Source organism: Oncorhynchus masou, chromosome 1 (assembly GCF_036934945.1).
Source record: "Oncorhynchus masou masou isolate Uvic2021 chromosome 1, UVic_Omas_1.1, whole genome shotgun sequence".
Classification (NCBI taxonomy): Eukaryota; Metazoa; Chordata; class Actinopteri; order Salmoniformes; family Salmonidae; genus Oncorhynchus; species Oncorhynchus masou.
Window position 1 is genome coordinate 35,273,224 of NC_088212.1, and position 16,299 is coordinate 35,289,522.

Below are 16,299 nucleotides of genomic sequence, written 5' to 3' on the forward strand. Positions count from 1 at the left end.
GTCAGGTAGATATTTCTCTCCCCCCTCTTTCTTGCGCACATGAACACAGGTACACACACTCTCTCTCTCGCTCTCGCTTTCTCTCTCTCTCGCTCTTTCTTTCTCTCTTACTCTCAGCAGACTCAGCAGACCTCCAGGCTGCCAGTGAGTGAAAAGCATGCTGGGTAAACCGGAGTTAGAGGAGAAACAGAGGCAGGGGGAAAAAACAGTAACACTTCCAGAGTGCATTACTTTGAACACACACACACACACACACACACACACACACACACACACACACACACACACACACACACACACACACACACACACACACACACACACACACACACACACACACACACACACACACAGACAATTATTAAACACACCTTTCCTGAACAATGTTCTCCACCACTGAGCCATCATTCCATACCTTCATCTGTTTAAGCAAAATACACAAACTCTGTTTACACATAGAGCAGTACCTTATGAAATTAAATGGCTATTTCAACACAAGAATTGTATGTATGCTGTCCCCAAACATTAGTGGGAGAGACAAAAGAGGATGACATGGGAGTGTGGGGGGGTAAGTGGAGTGGGGGGAGGAAAGGGGTAACTGTGTTGCAGTCTGACCTAAAAAGTCAGCCAGCGGAAACTTCAGAGAGTTTGGGTCTGTCTCACAGCGGCTTTTTACACCCAGTCTATGCCTAGGGAGAGAGAGAGAGAGAGAGAGAGAGAGAGAGAGAGAGAGAGAGAGAGAGAGAGAGAGAGAGAGAGAGGATGAATGTACAGGGAGAGAGAGGACAACTGAAGGGTGGTAACTATCTTTAATGTCACTCACCACTGATAACACCTCTTTGCAGACCACCAGCATTTTGCTTCCCTCCTCTACCCTTAAATACGCTGCTGTCTGTGGCCATCTCCCTGCCTCCCTGCCCATAGCCATTGTCTGGTGGTATGTTTGGGACTTGGTAATATTGGGGAGTTTGTAAAACAGTACAGGAAGCAGTCCGAGGCAGTGGTGAAATGTGCCCACACCGCCTGTCTGGGGGAAAACAAATAAGGAGTAAAAATAACCAGGGAGGCCGGCAGAAACACACAGGAAAGAGACCACCGAGACAGAGGAGGGAGGCTCGTTTGATCATGACATGATAGCAAAGAAACTGGGATACTGTTATGATTTGCTCCTGTATAATAAGTAGAGTCATGCGCTGGATTATGGATTTTACTAGGGCTCTGGGAGGTTGAGTTTGCCAAGATATTGTGGGATATTGGTGGCAATTATTTTGGTCTCCTGTTGGTGGGATGTTGGATGTATTTGGTGCATTGTTAGATTGGTGTGTCACTGATACACCACCACCACCATGGTCTAACCTCACTTACTGTGTGTGTGTGTGTGTGTGTCTGTGTGTGTGTGTGTGTGTGTGTGTGTGTGTGTGTGTGTGTGTGTGTGTGTGTGTGTGTGTGTGTGTGTGTGTGTGTGTGTGTGTGTGTGTGTGTGTCTTCCAGAGTGCAGCAGCAGCACCCAGTCCCATCCTTGGGAACCTTCCCACAGGAGAGGGAATGCCAGTGGGTCCTGTACCTCCAGGATTCTTCCAGGTACACACACATTGTTGAATTTATAAAGCAGAAAGGGGTCTTCCCTGTGCTCTGGCTGAATGGGCTACAGGGAAGTATTTAACATGGCACTCAGCCGATTGCTGTGCGTCATTGCAGTGGCCACACAGTTCCTGTTGTGTTATCTTGTGTGCGTGTGTGTGTGTGTGTGTGTGTGTGTGTGTGTGTGTGTGTGTGTGTGTGTGTGTGTGTGTGTGTGTGTGTGTGTGTGTGTGTGTGTGTGTGTGTGTGTGTGTGTGTGTGTGTGTGTGTGTGTGTGTGTGTGTGTGTGTGTGTGTGTGTGTGTGTGTGTGTGTGTGTGTGTGTGTGTGTGGGAGACAGACAACCATTTTCTATCAGATTAGTAGCTACAGATTATGACCAACAGAACATTCTGTCCTATAGCCAGAACAGATACCACCGACACCAGGCAGGTACTCTCACTGTTGTCCAATGCGTCATTAATGGCAACCCCTTGTCTTCAGGTCTTTGGTTTAGAATTGAAGCAGAAGAGGTTAGAGGAGTTGAGTGGGGAGTTACCATGGAACTGCAGAAAAAACTAAAATCTTCTGCTGAACTGACTGGATTGAAGTAGAATCGAGATCATCCCTGCTAGTTGTACTTACAACAGAGCCCATCTTCAATACCCATGTCCCTCCACAGACCCTCCTACCAGCTGCATTAGATGGTAGATTAGCTTTGTTAGATGGTCATGTCATGAGGAGAGTGTTAACTGTGTGTGTGTTTCTATGTGTGCTGGTTGGGTTAGAGAAGGCTACCTGTACTTCATCCTCTTACAACAACACTACATGTTCACAGAGACTAATTCAATCATCTTTCCATTTGTGTATGTTTTAGCAATACATGGACGTTACGCTCTGTAGCAAGGAGTTGATTTGGTTTTGTGTACAGTACCAGTCAAATGTTTGGACACGCCTACTCATTCCAGGGTTGTTCTTTATTTTTACTATTTTCTACGTTGTAGAATAATAGTGAACACATCAAAACTATGAAATAACACACATGGAATCATGTCATAACCAAAAAGCAAATCAAAACATATTTGGTATTTGAGATTCTTCAAAGTAGCCACCCTTTGCCCTGATGACAGTTTTGCACACTCTTGGCATTCTCTCAACCAGCTTCATGAGGTAGTCACCTGGAGTGCATTTCAATTAGCAGGTGTACCTTGTTAAGAGTTAATTTGTGGAATTTCTTTTCTTAAAATGTTTGAGCCAATCAGTTGTGTTGTGACAAGGTAGGGGTGGTATACAGAAGTATATTTGGTATACAGAAGCTGGTATTTAGTATACAGAAGCTGGTATTTGGTAGAAGACCAAGTCCATAATATGGCAAGAACAGCTCAAATAAACAAAGGGAAATGACAGTCCATCATTACTTTAAGACATGAAGGTAAGTCAATGCGAAAACATTTCAAGAACTTTGAAAGTTTCTTCGAGTGCAGTCATAAAAACCATCAAGCGTTATGATGAAACTGATGAACTGTCTCTCCTGAGGACCTCCACAGGAAAGGAAGACCCAGAGTTACCTCTGCTGCAGAGGATAAGGTCATTAGAGTTACTTGCCTCAGAAATTGCAGCCCAAATATATGCTTCACAGAGTTCAAGTAACAGACACATCTCAACATCAACAGTTTAGAGGAAACTGCGTGAATCAGGCCTTCATGGTCAAATGCAAAGAAACCACTACTAAAGGACACCAATAATAAGAAGAGACTTGCTTGGGCCCAGAAACATGAGCAATGGAGATTAGACCGGTAGAAATCTGTCCTTTGGTCTGATGAGTCCAAATTTGAGATTTTTGATTCCAACTACTGTGTCTTTGTGAGATTTAGAGTAGGTGAACTGATGATCTCCGCATGTGTGGTTCCCACCGTGAAGCATGGAAGAGGTGTGATGGTGTGGAGGTGCTATGCTGGTGACACTGTATGTGATTTCTTTGGAATACAAGGCACACTTAACCAGCATGGCAACCACAACATTCTGCAGCGATACGCCATCCCATCTGGTTTGTGCTTAGTGGGACTATCATTTGTTTTTCAACAGGTCAATGACCCAACACACCTCCAGGCTAAGACGGAAAGTGATGGAGTGCTGCATCAGATGACCTGGCCTCCACAATCACCCGACCTCAACCCAATTGAGATGGTTTGGGATGAGTTGGACCGCAGAGGGAAGGAAAAGCAGCCAACAAGTGCTCAGCATTTGTGGAAACTTCTTCAAGACTGTTGAAGCTGGTTGAGAGAATGCCAAGAGTGTGCAAAGCTGTAATCAAGGCAAAGGGTGGCTACTTTGAAGAATCTAAAATCTATTTTGATTGAAAACTTTGTTGGTTACTTACAACATGAGTCCATATGTGTTATTTCATAGTTTTGAAGTCTTCACTATTATTCTACAATGTACAAAATAGTACAAATAAAGAAAAACCCTTGAATGAGTAGGTGTCCAAACTTTGACTGGTATTGTATGTGTGCATGTTAGTTTGTGTGTGTTGTTGCACAGGTGGGTGTGTGTGTCTGAGCAGTATGAGCTTCCTCTCTTAGGCAGTCAGTCTCTCCATGACATTAGTCAGTCGGCTGGTAGCGCATTGATTAAATGTCATTAACAGTCAAACTCAGTAGCTCACGTCTGACACTTAGATCAATAGCCTTCGTGGCAATATTTCAGATCAGCTTTTCAGAAATATCAAACTTGAGTCAAAACACACCCTTTTCCACCAACTCCTGGTCCCCCAATCCTTGCTGAAAATCAATCATTGTTGTTGTTTGGAGCCGTCTTTGAAGAGGATTTCTTGTCAAGGCCAATCAGGGTCTGAGACAGAGCAGACTAGTTCCTCCCTGAGATTCTTACAGAGGCCAAACTGAATGATCAACACATGCCTATGCAGCTTTGAATCAAGAAACAAACTAGCCACAACACAGGCACTGACTGGCAGACACACACATGCACACACAACCCAACTGGCTCCGTAATCCATATTCATTCATGTCTTTTGACTTACTCTAATTTACTCACTTCTTTGCACTTTTGCTCATTCACAAATAAATGTAATATATTAATTCATCTGTATACACTTATATTATTTCTTAGACTCTGCTATTCTCTTTGACCTTTTCAAGGGCTGAAATACACCTGGGCTGAAATACACATAAGACAATAAGAAACATAATAGTACATGATAATCTCTGTGTTGTAAAGTCAATGTCCATTTAATTTGGATCCAAACAGAGAGGAAAGTAGGTAGCAGAGGGACTGGATGTCAACTGGATGTCACTGCCTCCTAGTGGCATGTTATGGTACTGCGTTCTAGCGTTGCGTTTTGGTACTGCCACTTAGTGGTGTGTTATGGTACTGTCCCCTAGTGGTTTGTTATGGTACTGCTCCCTGGTGGTGTGTAATGATACTGCTCCCTTGTGGTGTGTTATGGTACTGCCCCCTAGTGGTTTCTTGTGATACTGCTACCTAAGTGGTGTCTTATGATACTGCTCCCTAGTGGTATAATACTGCTCCCTAGTGGTGTCTTATGATACTGCTCCCTAGTGGTGTGTTATGGTACTGCTTCTCTGTAGCTCACATTATTGGTTGGGTTTGGTTCAATAGCGGTGTGTGGGTAAAATCCCTGTGGAAGCCAAGCCAGTAAAAAAGCCACATTCCAACCTATGTTGTGATAATTGTGTTATTTTCTCTATAACCCATTCGTTCATATGCCACCATGATATACAATAAAGCCGAGACAACAAAAAGACAAAAGTCACACAGCAGCGGAATAAATTCAACTACACATTTTTTTTATTTTTTTTATCACAACACCAGAGAGCAACATATTGCATGTAACAAACAGTTACATGACCCACAGCATGGTCAGCCAGGCATGTTTTAGACAGTTTACTAAATAACTACTGATTTAGAACCACGGAGTTGCCGCAAGTCAGCATAAAGACAACAGGAGCACTGCCTCTGCTATTCTAGCACCATTTCAACTTAAACATCATAAAATCAACTAGGCTATAATACAGTGAAAACAAACTTAAAGATACCAACAATTATTTAGTCCAATCAATCTTCCTAAATATCATGTGTCTGTCCATGGTACTGATTTCTTTCTTTCTGTGTGTGTGTGCAAGTAAAAAATGTTGACTCATCCTACTTGTAGACCAATGCCATCCACCTCTCTTTCATGTTGGCAAAATGGTCTATTCCTTTGTCATATAGTATGCTTTTAGTTTTTGTTATCATAGGCTACCTAGCTAAAATATCTTGCTAGCCTAACTTCCTTGCATGGGCAACAATGAACCAGCTAAGTTAGCTAGCTAGTTAACTTGAGCCTAGTCTACATCTAGGCTACATATTGAACTTAATTGGTCTCAGGCCAGTGGCACAATATATACATTTATGGTTAGATAAGAATCACCTTCATAATCATACAGAGAATGTACAGAGAATTAAGTCAAAACCACAAGTTCAAATCCCCATCTCCATCCATGTCTTTGGAAAAGGTCGATTTAGCAAGCTAGCTACTACAGGACAACAACAAAAGCAGCCCAGAAACATAAAAAAAAAATGTTTGCGTTGGATGTGATTTGATTGGTGTGAAGCCAAATCCAAAATGCCTTCCCTTGGGGGGTGTTTTACTGTGCCAGGACAACCCAACATTGAGCTCAGCTGAACGCTGATTGGCTAATTCTTTTATACTTTTTTTTATCAAGGGAAGCCAAATGCTTGCTGGCATCAATCAATCAAATGTTATGGCGTCATACTCTTTTGGTCCAGACAGCATCAAATACATGGGCTACCAATACTGAGACAGGGGGGCGCTGTTTCCCTTGCTCAGATGACTTTTCCGGTGAGATTCAGCTACTTGTGAATTGAAGGGAAATTATGAAAACACAGAGATTATAAAGATAAATTATTTTATCCTTTTTATTTTTGAATTTGTCAAATATTTTGGAAAGCCTTCCCTTGGCATTGTTAGAGGAATTCTAAATTCCTATGTGTTTTGTAGCCAAAACCAAAATCACACTCTATCTATTTCATGATAAGTTGTAAGTTTATCATTTTTTACATGAAATAGATCGAGACCAGTCTTAAAAACAAGTTCAGCATTTATTCTTGATGAGTACTGACCCAAAATACAAAGGACATTACATTATAAAGAGAGAACATAAAATGACGTCATCAGCTTCTCACACTCTCTCCGATCCACACAATAGCGCAGTGACTTCAGGTCTGGAGACCGTCTTCTACTCCCCTCATAAAACAAACATTCCAATCTGTCTAAAATATATCATTTATTCTTCACTAATGGAACATAAAACAAACATTCTTATCTGTCTGAAAGGATATCTGCCCTCCTTCTCCCTTACCCGCAAGGTACAGACAATTCATTTGTTTTACCTACATTTTCGGTCCTAGATTAACCAAGAACCCACACATTTCATACCATAACATAATAGTATAAAAACTTAATGGTTCTAAAAGAAATGTATACATAATTAATAATTTCAACTATAATTTCCTCCAACAGGCATCCATGAATACACACAACTGGTTTGGTTTAGTTTGAATTGAACCCAACATTTATGGGACAGTTCATTGTGTGTGGTGTAGACATTAGATAGCAGACACACACAATAGCAACATTATATTTCAATCACAGAACACAAACATGTTAATCCTACAGGTAACACACTGAAACATACATAGTAGTTAAGTCATGGGAGTGTAGAAGTGTCATAACTGACTGTCATACTAACATTTTTAGCATTCATTATCATATACTTTATCTCTTTCCATCAGACTTTATCTCTCCCTAATTCTATTGTCTATCCCCCCTCTCTCTTTGTGTGTATACTGGTATGTGTGTGCATGCTTGTAACCCTGTGTGTATGTTTGTGTGTGTGTTTGTTTGTGCGTGTGTACCTTCACAGTCGTTCATGTCACCTCGTTATCCTGGTGGGCCCAGACCTACCCTCCGAATACCTAATCAGGTAAGATCTCTGATGCACAGACGCGCTCCTCAGGCTCGAATAGGATATGTACCCTCATCTTTTTTTTATTTCCCTTCACTTGTATCTGCTTCTATTTACAGTGGGGCAAAAAAGTATTTAGTCAGCCACCAATTGTGCAAGTTCTCCCACTTAAAAAGATGAGAGAGGCCTGTAATTTTCATCACAGGCACACTTCAACTAAGACAGACAAAATCAGGGGGAGAAATCCAGAAAATCACATTGTAGGATTTTTAATGAATTTATTTGCAAATTATGGTGGAAAATAAGTATTTGGTCACCTACAAACAAGCAAGATTTCTGGCTCTCACAAACCTTCTGTCCACAACCTCAAACAGTCACACTCCAAACTCCATTATGGCCAAAACCAAAGAGCTGTCAAAGGACACCAGAAACAAAATTGTAGACCTGCACCAGGCTGGGAAGACTGAATCTGCAATAGGTAAGCAGCTTGGTTTGAAGAAATCAACTGTGGGAGCAATTATTAGGAAATGGAAGACATACAAGACCACTGATAATCTCCCTCGATCTGGGGCTCCACGCAAAATCTCACCCCGTGGGGTCAAAATGATCACAAGAACGGTGAGCAAAAATCCCAGAACCACATGGGGGGACCTAGTGAATGACCTGCAGAGAGCTGGGACCAAAGTAACAAAGCCTACCATCAGTAACACACTACGCTGCCAGGGACTCAAATCCTGCAGTGCCAGACGTGTCCCCCTGCTTAAGCCAGTACATATCCAGGCCCGTCTGAAGTTTGCTAGAGAGCATTTGGATGATCCAGAAGAAGATTGGGAGAATGTCATATGGTCAGATGAAGCCAAAATAGAACTTTTTGGTAAAAACTCAACTCGTCGTGTTTGGAGGACAAAGAATGCTGAGTTGCATCCAAAGAACACCATACCTACTGTGAAGCATGGGTGTGGAAACATCATGCTTTGGGTCTGTTTTTCTGCAAAAAAGGAGTGGCTTTGTAAGAAGCATTTCAAGGTCCTGGAGTGGCCTAGCCAGTCTCCAGATCTCAACCCCATAGAAAATCTTTGGAGGGAGTTGAAAGTCTGTGTTGCCCAGCAACAGCCCTAAAACATCACTGCTCGAGGAATGGGAATGGGCCAAAATACCAGCAACAGTGTGTGAAAAACCTTGTGAAGACGTACAGAAAATGTTTGACCTCTGTCATTGCCAACAAAGGGTATATAACAAAGTATTGAGATAAACTTTTGTTATTGACCAAATACTTATTTTCCACCATAATTTGCACATAAATTCATTAAAAATCCTACAATGTGATTTTCTGGATTTTTTTCTTCTCATTTTGTCTGTCATATTTGAAGTGTACCTATGATGAAAATTGCAGGCCTCTCTCATCTTTTTAAGTGGGAGAACTTGCACAATTGGTGGCTGACTAAATACTTTTTTGCCCCACTGTACATATTATTTGACTACATTATATTGTCTTGTCTTACCCTCTTTGACCAGGTTTGGACATGATTATGTGTATAGCCCCTTAGCTTCAGTGATTGTTAATGATTTTGTGTTATATTTTGTGATGATGATTTCGGCTCAGGCAATGGGGGTCCATGGTAACCAGCCTATGCTACCCAGCGGAATGGACCCCACAAGACAGCAAGGTGTGTGTCACACATACACACCACAGACTCTTACTCACATACAAGGACTGCGAGCTGATGGCGCTCTGTTTTTTTCAGGGCATCCAAATATGGGCGGGCCCATGCAGCGAATGACTCCACCCAGAGGGATGGTCCCTCTTGCGCCACAGGTATGTGATTGGATGAAATCTCCAGGTTTGCGTAAGTTTAAACTCCTTCGGTAACATTAGCGTATGTTTGGCTGTTTGTGTTTGTAGGTGGGTGAATATATTTGTTTTATGTGTGGTAGTATACAATAGTAGTATTTCTACTCTCCACCTGTGGATCCTGTTTGAGTTGTGTACATTACTTTACAGTAGTTTGACCTTGGGTTTCTCTTTTCCAGAACTACGGTGGAGGGATGAGACCTCCTCTAAATGCACTCGTTGGCCCTGGGATGCCTGGCATGAACATGTGAGCACTCTGTCATCAATACACACAAACACATACACACACTACACACGCATACAGTGCATTCGGAAAGTATTCAGACCCCTTGACTTTTTCACATTTTGTTACGTTATAGCTTTATTCTAAAATGTATTATTGTTTTTTGTCCTCATCAATCTACACACAATACCCCATAATGACAAAGCAAAAACAGGTTAAGAAACTTTTGCTAATTTATATAAAAAAATTTAAAAAACTGAATTATCACATTTACATAAGTATTCAGAACCTTTACTCAGTACTTTGTTGAAGCACCTTTGGCAGTGATTACAGCATCAAGTCTTCTTGAGTATGATGCTACAAGCTTGGCACACATGTATTTGGGGAGTTTCTCCCATTCTTCTTTGCAGATCCTCTCAAGCTCTGTCAGGTTGGATGGGGAGCGTTGCTGCACAACTATTTGCAGGTCTCTACAGAGATGTTTGATCAGGTTCAAATCCGGGCTCTGGCTGGGCCACTCAAGGACATTCAGAGACTTGTTCTGAAGCCACTCCTGTGTTGTCTTGGCTCTGTGCTTAGGGTTGTTTTCCTGTTGGAAGGTCAACCTTCACCCCAGTCTGAGGTCCTGAGCGCTCTTGAGCAGGATTTCATCAAGCATCTCTCTGTACTCAGCTAGGTTCATCTTTCCCTCGATCCTGACTAGTCTCCCAGTCCCTGCCGAAAAACATCTCTACAGCATGATGCAGCCACCGTAAGGATGGTGCCAGAAGTGATGCTTGGCATTCAGGCCAAAGAGTTCAATCTTGGTTTCATCAGACCAGAGAATCTTGTTTCTCATGGTCTGAGAGTCTTTGGGTGTCTTTTGGCAAACTCCAAGCGGGCTGTCATGTGCCTTTTACTGAGGAGTGGCTTCCGTCTGGCCACTCTACCATAAAGGTCTGATTGGTTGTCCTTCTGGAAGGTTTTCCCATCTCCACAGGGGCACTCTAGAGCTCTGTCAGAGTGACCATCGGGTTCTTGGTCACCTTCCTGACCAAGGCCCTTCTCCCCCGATTGCTCAGTTTGGCCGGTCGGCCAGCTCTAGAAAGAGTCTTGGTGGTTCCAAACGTCTTCCATTAAAAGAATGATGGAGGACACTATGTTCTTGGGGATCTTCAATGCTGCAGAAATGTTTTGGTAACCTTTCCCAGATCTGTGCCTTGACACAATCCTGTCTCAAAGCTCTACAGACAATTCCTTTGACCTCATGGCTTGGTTTTTGCTCTGGCATGCACTGTCAACTGTGGGACCTTATAGACAGGTGTGTGCCTTTCCAATCATGTCCAATCAATTGAATTTACCACAGGTGGACTCCAATCAAGTTGTAGAAACATCTCAAGGATGATCAATAGAAATAGGATGCACCTGAACTCAATTTCGAGTCTCATAGCAAAGGGTCTGAATACGATAAATAAGGTATTTCTGTTTTTCCCAAAAACTTTTCACTTTGTCATTATGGAGTATTATGCGTAGATTCCCTAGGATTTTTTACTTTAAAAAATTAAATAAAATTTAGAATAAGGCTGTAACGTAACAAAAATGTGGAAAAAGTCCAAACTTTCCGAAGGCACTGTACATTTGTATTTATTTTATTTTTATTTAACTTGGCAAGTCAGTTAAGAACAAATTCTTATTTACAATGACGGCCTACCCCGGCTAAACCTGGACGCCGCTGGGCCAATTGTGCGCCTCCCTATATACATACACACACTACACACAAAAACATGTGCACACACACACACACACACACAATGAACAGACACGGCACTGTAAACATACAATCCACACCGTCCTTTAACTCTTCCCCCCCAAGGATGTGGTTACGCAAGAGTTCTATAAAAACAATATTTCCTCAATCCCTCACTAGATACGATCACTACCCTCAGAGCTGATTATGATTGGATGTGCTGTCCTCTCTTCCTTTCTCTGGCCTCTAAATGATGTGTTCTTGCCAATACTGCTGACGGGAAATAGAACAACCCAGGACTGTGTAAGAACAGAGTGAACTAAAGTGTGTGTGTGTGTGTGTGTGTGTGTGTGTGTGTGTGTGTGTGTGTGTGTGTGTGTGTGTGTGTGTGTGTGTGTGTGTGTGTGTGTGTGTGTGTGTGTGTGTGTGTGTGTGTGTGTTTTAGGGGACCTGGTGGGGGTAGACCTTGGCCAAATCCTCAAAACGCCAACTCAGTGAGTAACCAGAAAAACAAACTTTAACACAACCACCAAGACAGATACCTAAATATACCACAATAACAATAAAACAGCAAATATTTTAATTTGAAAAAAAACATACATTTCCTGAAGAGAGGATTTGAATAAAGAGAAATGCTATTTTCTCACTCTCTCTCTCTTTGTCTGTCTGTAGATCCCCTACTCCTCTGCGTCTCCAGGAAGTTATGTGGTATGTATATATTATGACCCTCTATAGTATGACCCTGTATATAGTATTCTTATTTACATGATTGTGTTATTGTTGTTTTTATATCTTGTGTTTTGTTCTACCCTGTTATTTTTGGCATTACATTGTTATTGATAACTGCATTGTTGGGATTAGAGCTGTAAGAAAAGCATTTCACTGTACTTGAGCATGTGACTTTATAACTTGATACTTGAAACTATGTGACTGGAAGTTGGTTGTCTGTATTTGCCTGTTAGTTACAAGGCACTATATAGTGTATTGTCTTTATAGATATTAGGAGCATTGCATTGTTGGTGCGTAGTTGCTATGAGGCATTCATCTCCCAATTATCAACTCTCATTTTAGGGTCCACCGGGAGGAGGGGGGCCACCTGGTACTCCAATAATGCCCAGCCCAGCAGGTAGTGTGTGCGTGTGTTTGGGGGGCCTTGACCTGAGTGGGGCTAATGGATGTATGTGTGAGGTTAGACAGGGACAGGAATGCATTCACAATGTTACAAACTGACTTTAGTGATTTGGTCTGTGAAACAACTTAACTATTTATATCTGACCTAAAGTGTGACTTTACCTCAAGTCAGTTGCCTATTTGGCTTATAGTATGTTCAAGTTTCTAGTGGGTACTTAACCTGAGGGGATGTGTGTGTGTGTATGTGTGTGTGTGTGTGTGTGTGTGTGTGTGTGTGTGTGTGTGTGTGTGTGTGTGTGTGTGTGTGTGTGTGTGTGTGTGTGTGTGTGTGTGTGTGTGTGTGTGTGTGTGTGTGTGTACTGTATGTATACGTGTGTGTGTGTGTGTACATATGTATACTGTATGTATGAGTTGTGTATACTGTGTTTCCTGTCAGACTCGACTAACTCCGGTGACAACATATACACCATGATCAACACAGTCCCCCCTGGTGGAAACAGACCAAATGTAAGATAACTTAACCATCATTATCTGTGTGTGTGTGTGCGTGTGATTTAACTGTTTAATGCTGTTTGCTTGTGTTTTGGCCTTAGTTTCCAATGGGTGCCGGTGCAGACGGTCCAATGGGAGGGATGGCAGGAATGGAGCCACATCACATGAATGGATCGCTAGGTAACACTTAGGGCCCTATTCAATTTGTAAAGCTGAAGCATTTATGGAGCGTTTACCACGAATGCAGTCTGTGCTAAAGCAGGAACATTGCCTTTTAAATTTCAATCACGCTATGAAGCTGAATAGAACCCTTAAACAGACACACACACACAACACACACACACACACACACACACACACACACACACGCACATGCTTTGAGCTTGTTCTTAACTCACTACACTAGTCTTTTGAAGGGTAAATTGATGTGTTTACTGAGACTGTATAGTAGTAATGCCCTTCTCTCTCCCAACTACCCAGGGTCTGGTGACATGGATAGCCTCCCTAAGGTAGGAGAAGACTCCAACCCAACCCATACCATTAGTAATTTGCATCAATCAATTATCAGACAGACTTTTGTAGTGATTTGTATGTGGTTGAAATATTGGTACTACCGTCAATGGTTAATCTACCCTATTGCGTATGTATGGTATACAGATAGATAATAGATTATATATCTATGTTGTGTGATTGGTTCTGATCAGAACTCTCCTGGTAACCTGAGTATGAGTAACCAGCCGGGGACCCCCAGAGATGACGGCGAGATGGGGGGCAACTTCCTCAACCCCTTTCAGAACGAGAGCGTGAGTCCATACTCGCACCCACAGAAGTTATTCAGAGGGCCAGAGACACACATTGTAGCAGTAGGACTGAAGATTATCTTTACCAACTTTCAAAATGAACATTAGCCTACCAACTATACATTTTTTACGTGGTGTTGATTATAAATATTAAAGGGCCTGGACACTGAAAGGCTCCATTCCCAACACAATGTTTCACCAACCACCTCAGGTGTGTGCATGGGACTTTCAGTGTGTGTTCCCTTTTTGTTCATACCATAAAAAGTTATGTTTGGCTTCATAAGAGTATTGATAATATTTACATAACCCCCTTTGTCCATCCCTCTCTCTGTAGTATTCTCCAAACATGACGATGAGTGTGTGAAGGCTCCGCCAGCTGGTCAGTTAGTGGTGTGGATTGGTGGAAAAGACAGGACGTGATGTCATCTATGCCCAGTGGCTCTTCCTCTCTGTGCCCTCTCTACCAGGACAGTGGACCCAGGCCTCGTTCTCCCCCTGGCCTCTATCTGTGTTTGTTCTCTTCTTCTGTTTCCTCTCACTTTTACACTTGTGACCTTCTGCTTCGTTCATCACCTACCATCAGAGACTGTATGAAAGGAACCTCCATTCTAACAAACCAGGAAATAAAAATCTCTGTATATTTATAAATGTATGTCACTGTGCATACTCTCAGTCATGCTAACACAGAAAGATGTACCATGCTCCACCATCTTGTGGAAAAGACACTGAAAACCCTCAAGTGTAAAGAAATCTGAGCAGGTAGCTTTCTGGCTCCCCACCTGCATTCGTTATGACTCTTTAGATTTGATGGGCATGATAGCAACCACAGTCTATGATTGGATGAATAGAGATGACAACTTCAGTCTCAATGGATATACAACAACCTGGAATAAAGCCTATTTAATGGTATCCTCCGTCTCACATTGGATGAAGATTATGGCAACCACAGTCTTTGATTGGAGAGGGGCGACAGCTTCGGTGATTTGAGATCTTTGTCCCACAGTGAACATTCGCCAATGTTTTGTTTTTTTGTTTCACCTCCATACACTTGAATCTGATGTGCTATGTTGAGAGAGATCATTCAGTACAGTATGGGCCATGTATTCAATGTTGTTTTTTATTGGTTGGTTGATTTTGTTTGGCATGGTGACTGGTTTGAGAATATACACCTGCTTGTTGAGCTGTACACTGTGTAAGTGTACTGGCTAGAGAGTACTGTAAGGCCACATCTTATCATTTACTGGGAGCAATGTTCATCCTTATATCTATGTCTTGACTACGAGCATCAACACCTAAAAACAAAGATATTTGCCAATCTAACGATGACACATCTGAGATGGAGAGAACAGAGAAAATGCAAGCAGTTGGTTGTCTGAAAGAACAATTTTCTGCCTTGTCAAAAGGATGCAATGTGTTATGATTTTTCAAAGAATGCAAGACTGTAGATTGAACGAAAAAGGAAAACTAAAAGTGCAGCAATTGGTGACAATGGTTGTAGGGATTTTTGTGTGAAGGTATTATTAAAAACATGCATTTAAATCATTCTCTTAATTAATTTATTATTGTCATCCGGAAAAACTGTGATCTTAATGTATTTTGGAGAGTATGTGTAGAGGTAAAATAGCTGTGTTTTGTATTCTTTTAAACCTACTCCTCAGCCCATGTTAGTTTATTACGATAATATTTAGTCCATGACGTTATTATTTAGTCCAGGATTTTACTATTCCCTCCCTCCTCACAAATCTAACTCCTCTTCTTTATGTATCTAACACATGGAGGGACAGAAAGAGAGAACGAAAGAGAGAGGGGAAAGATGAACTAGGGGACACCAATACATAGCTGTTTGTTTTAATGTTAGTTTAAAGTCACAAGTATGAATAATGAAAGATGCATATTTCTTTTTAAATTTGACAATTTACACATTTTTGGATTCCAAATGTTTCCATTTGTGATGTGTTCATTTTCTTCCTTTTTCTGTTATTCTTTTATTTTTACCTCTTTATGTTTTGTAAATACACTGAGAAGTACTGCATGGGTTTTGAATATGCTGGTATAAAGCTTCTCTTCCCTCATTAATAATGTTGACTCCTTGTGTATGTCTAATGTGCATGCATGTGTTTACACAGGCAGCCCAATTATTTAACCTTTTACCTCTTTCTCCCCAATTGGTAGTTACAGTCTTTTCTCATCGCTGCAACTCCCATACGGACTCGGGAGAGGCAAAGGTCGAGAGCCATGCGTCCTCCGTAACACGACCCTGCCAAGTCGCACTGCTTCTTGACACACTGATCGCTTAACCCAGTAGCCAGCCGCACCAATGTGTCGGAGGAAACACGGTCCAACTGATGACCGAATACAGCTTGCAGGCGCCCGGCCCACCACAAGGAGTTGCTAGAGCACGATGGGACAAGGAAATCCCGGCCGGCTAAACCCTCCCCTAACCCGGACCAATTGTGCGCTGCCTCATGGGTCTCCCGGTCACAGCCGGCTGTAACACAGCATGGGACC

At 42.0% G+C, this 16,299-nt stretch overlaps 1 protein-coding gene across 1 annotated transcript in view; it reads left to right on the forward strand.

Moving 5' to 3' along the window:
* The window catches only part of LOC135543086 (single-stranded DNA-binding protein 2-like), a 105,003-nt gene extending 89,133 nt beyond the window's left edge, over positions 1 to 15,870 (forward strand). Inside the window, exons 5-17 of the mRNA XM_064970172.1 lie at positions 1,492 to 1,581; positions 7,526 to 7,585; positions 9,171 to 9,234; positions 9,313 to 9,383; positions 9,599 to 9,666; positions 11,814 to 11,862; positions 12,041 to 12,076; positions 12,440 to 12,494; positions 12,936 to 13,006; positions 13,093 to 13,171; positions 13,472 to 13,500; positions 13,696 to 13,794; positions 14,126 to 15,870. Coding sequence (XP_064826244.1) covers positions 1,492 to 1,581; positions 7,526 to 7,585; positions 9,171 to 9,234; positions 9,313 to 9,383; positions 9,599 to 9,666; positions 11,814 to 11,862; positions 12,041 to 12,076; positions 12,440 to 12,494; positions 12,936 to 13,006; positions 13,093 to 13,171; positions 13,472 to 13,500; positions 13,696 to 13,794; positions 14,126 to 14,155 — 801 coding nt within the window. The 3' untranslated portion in view covers positions 14,156 to 15,870. The remainder of the gene's footprint in view (positions 1 to 1,491; positions 1,582 to 7,525; positions 7,586 to 9,170; positions 9,235 to 9,312; positions 9,384 to 9,598; positions 9,667 to 11,813; positions 11,863 to 12,040; positions 12,077 to 12,439; positions 12,495 to 12,935; positions 13,007 to 13,092; positions 13,172 to 13,471; positions 13,501 to 13,695; positions 13,795 to 14,125) is intronic.
* Positions 15,871 to 16,299: the final 429 nt, after the last annotated feature.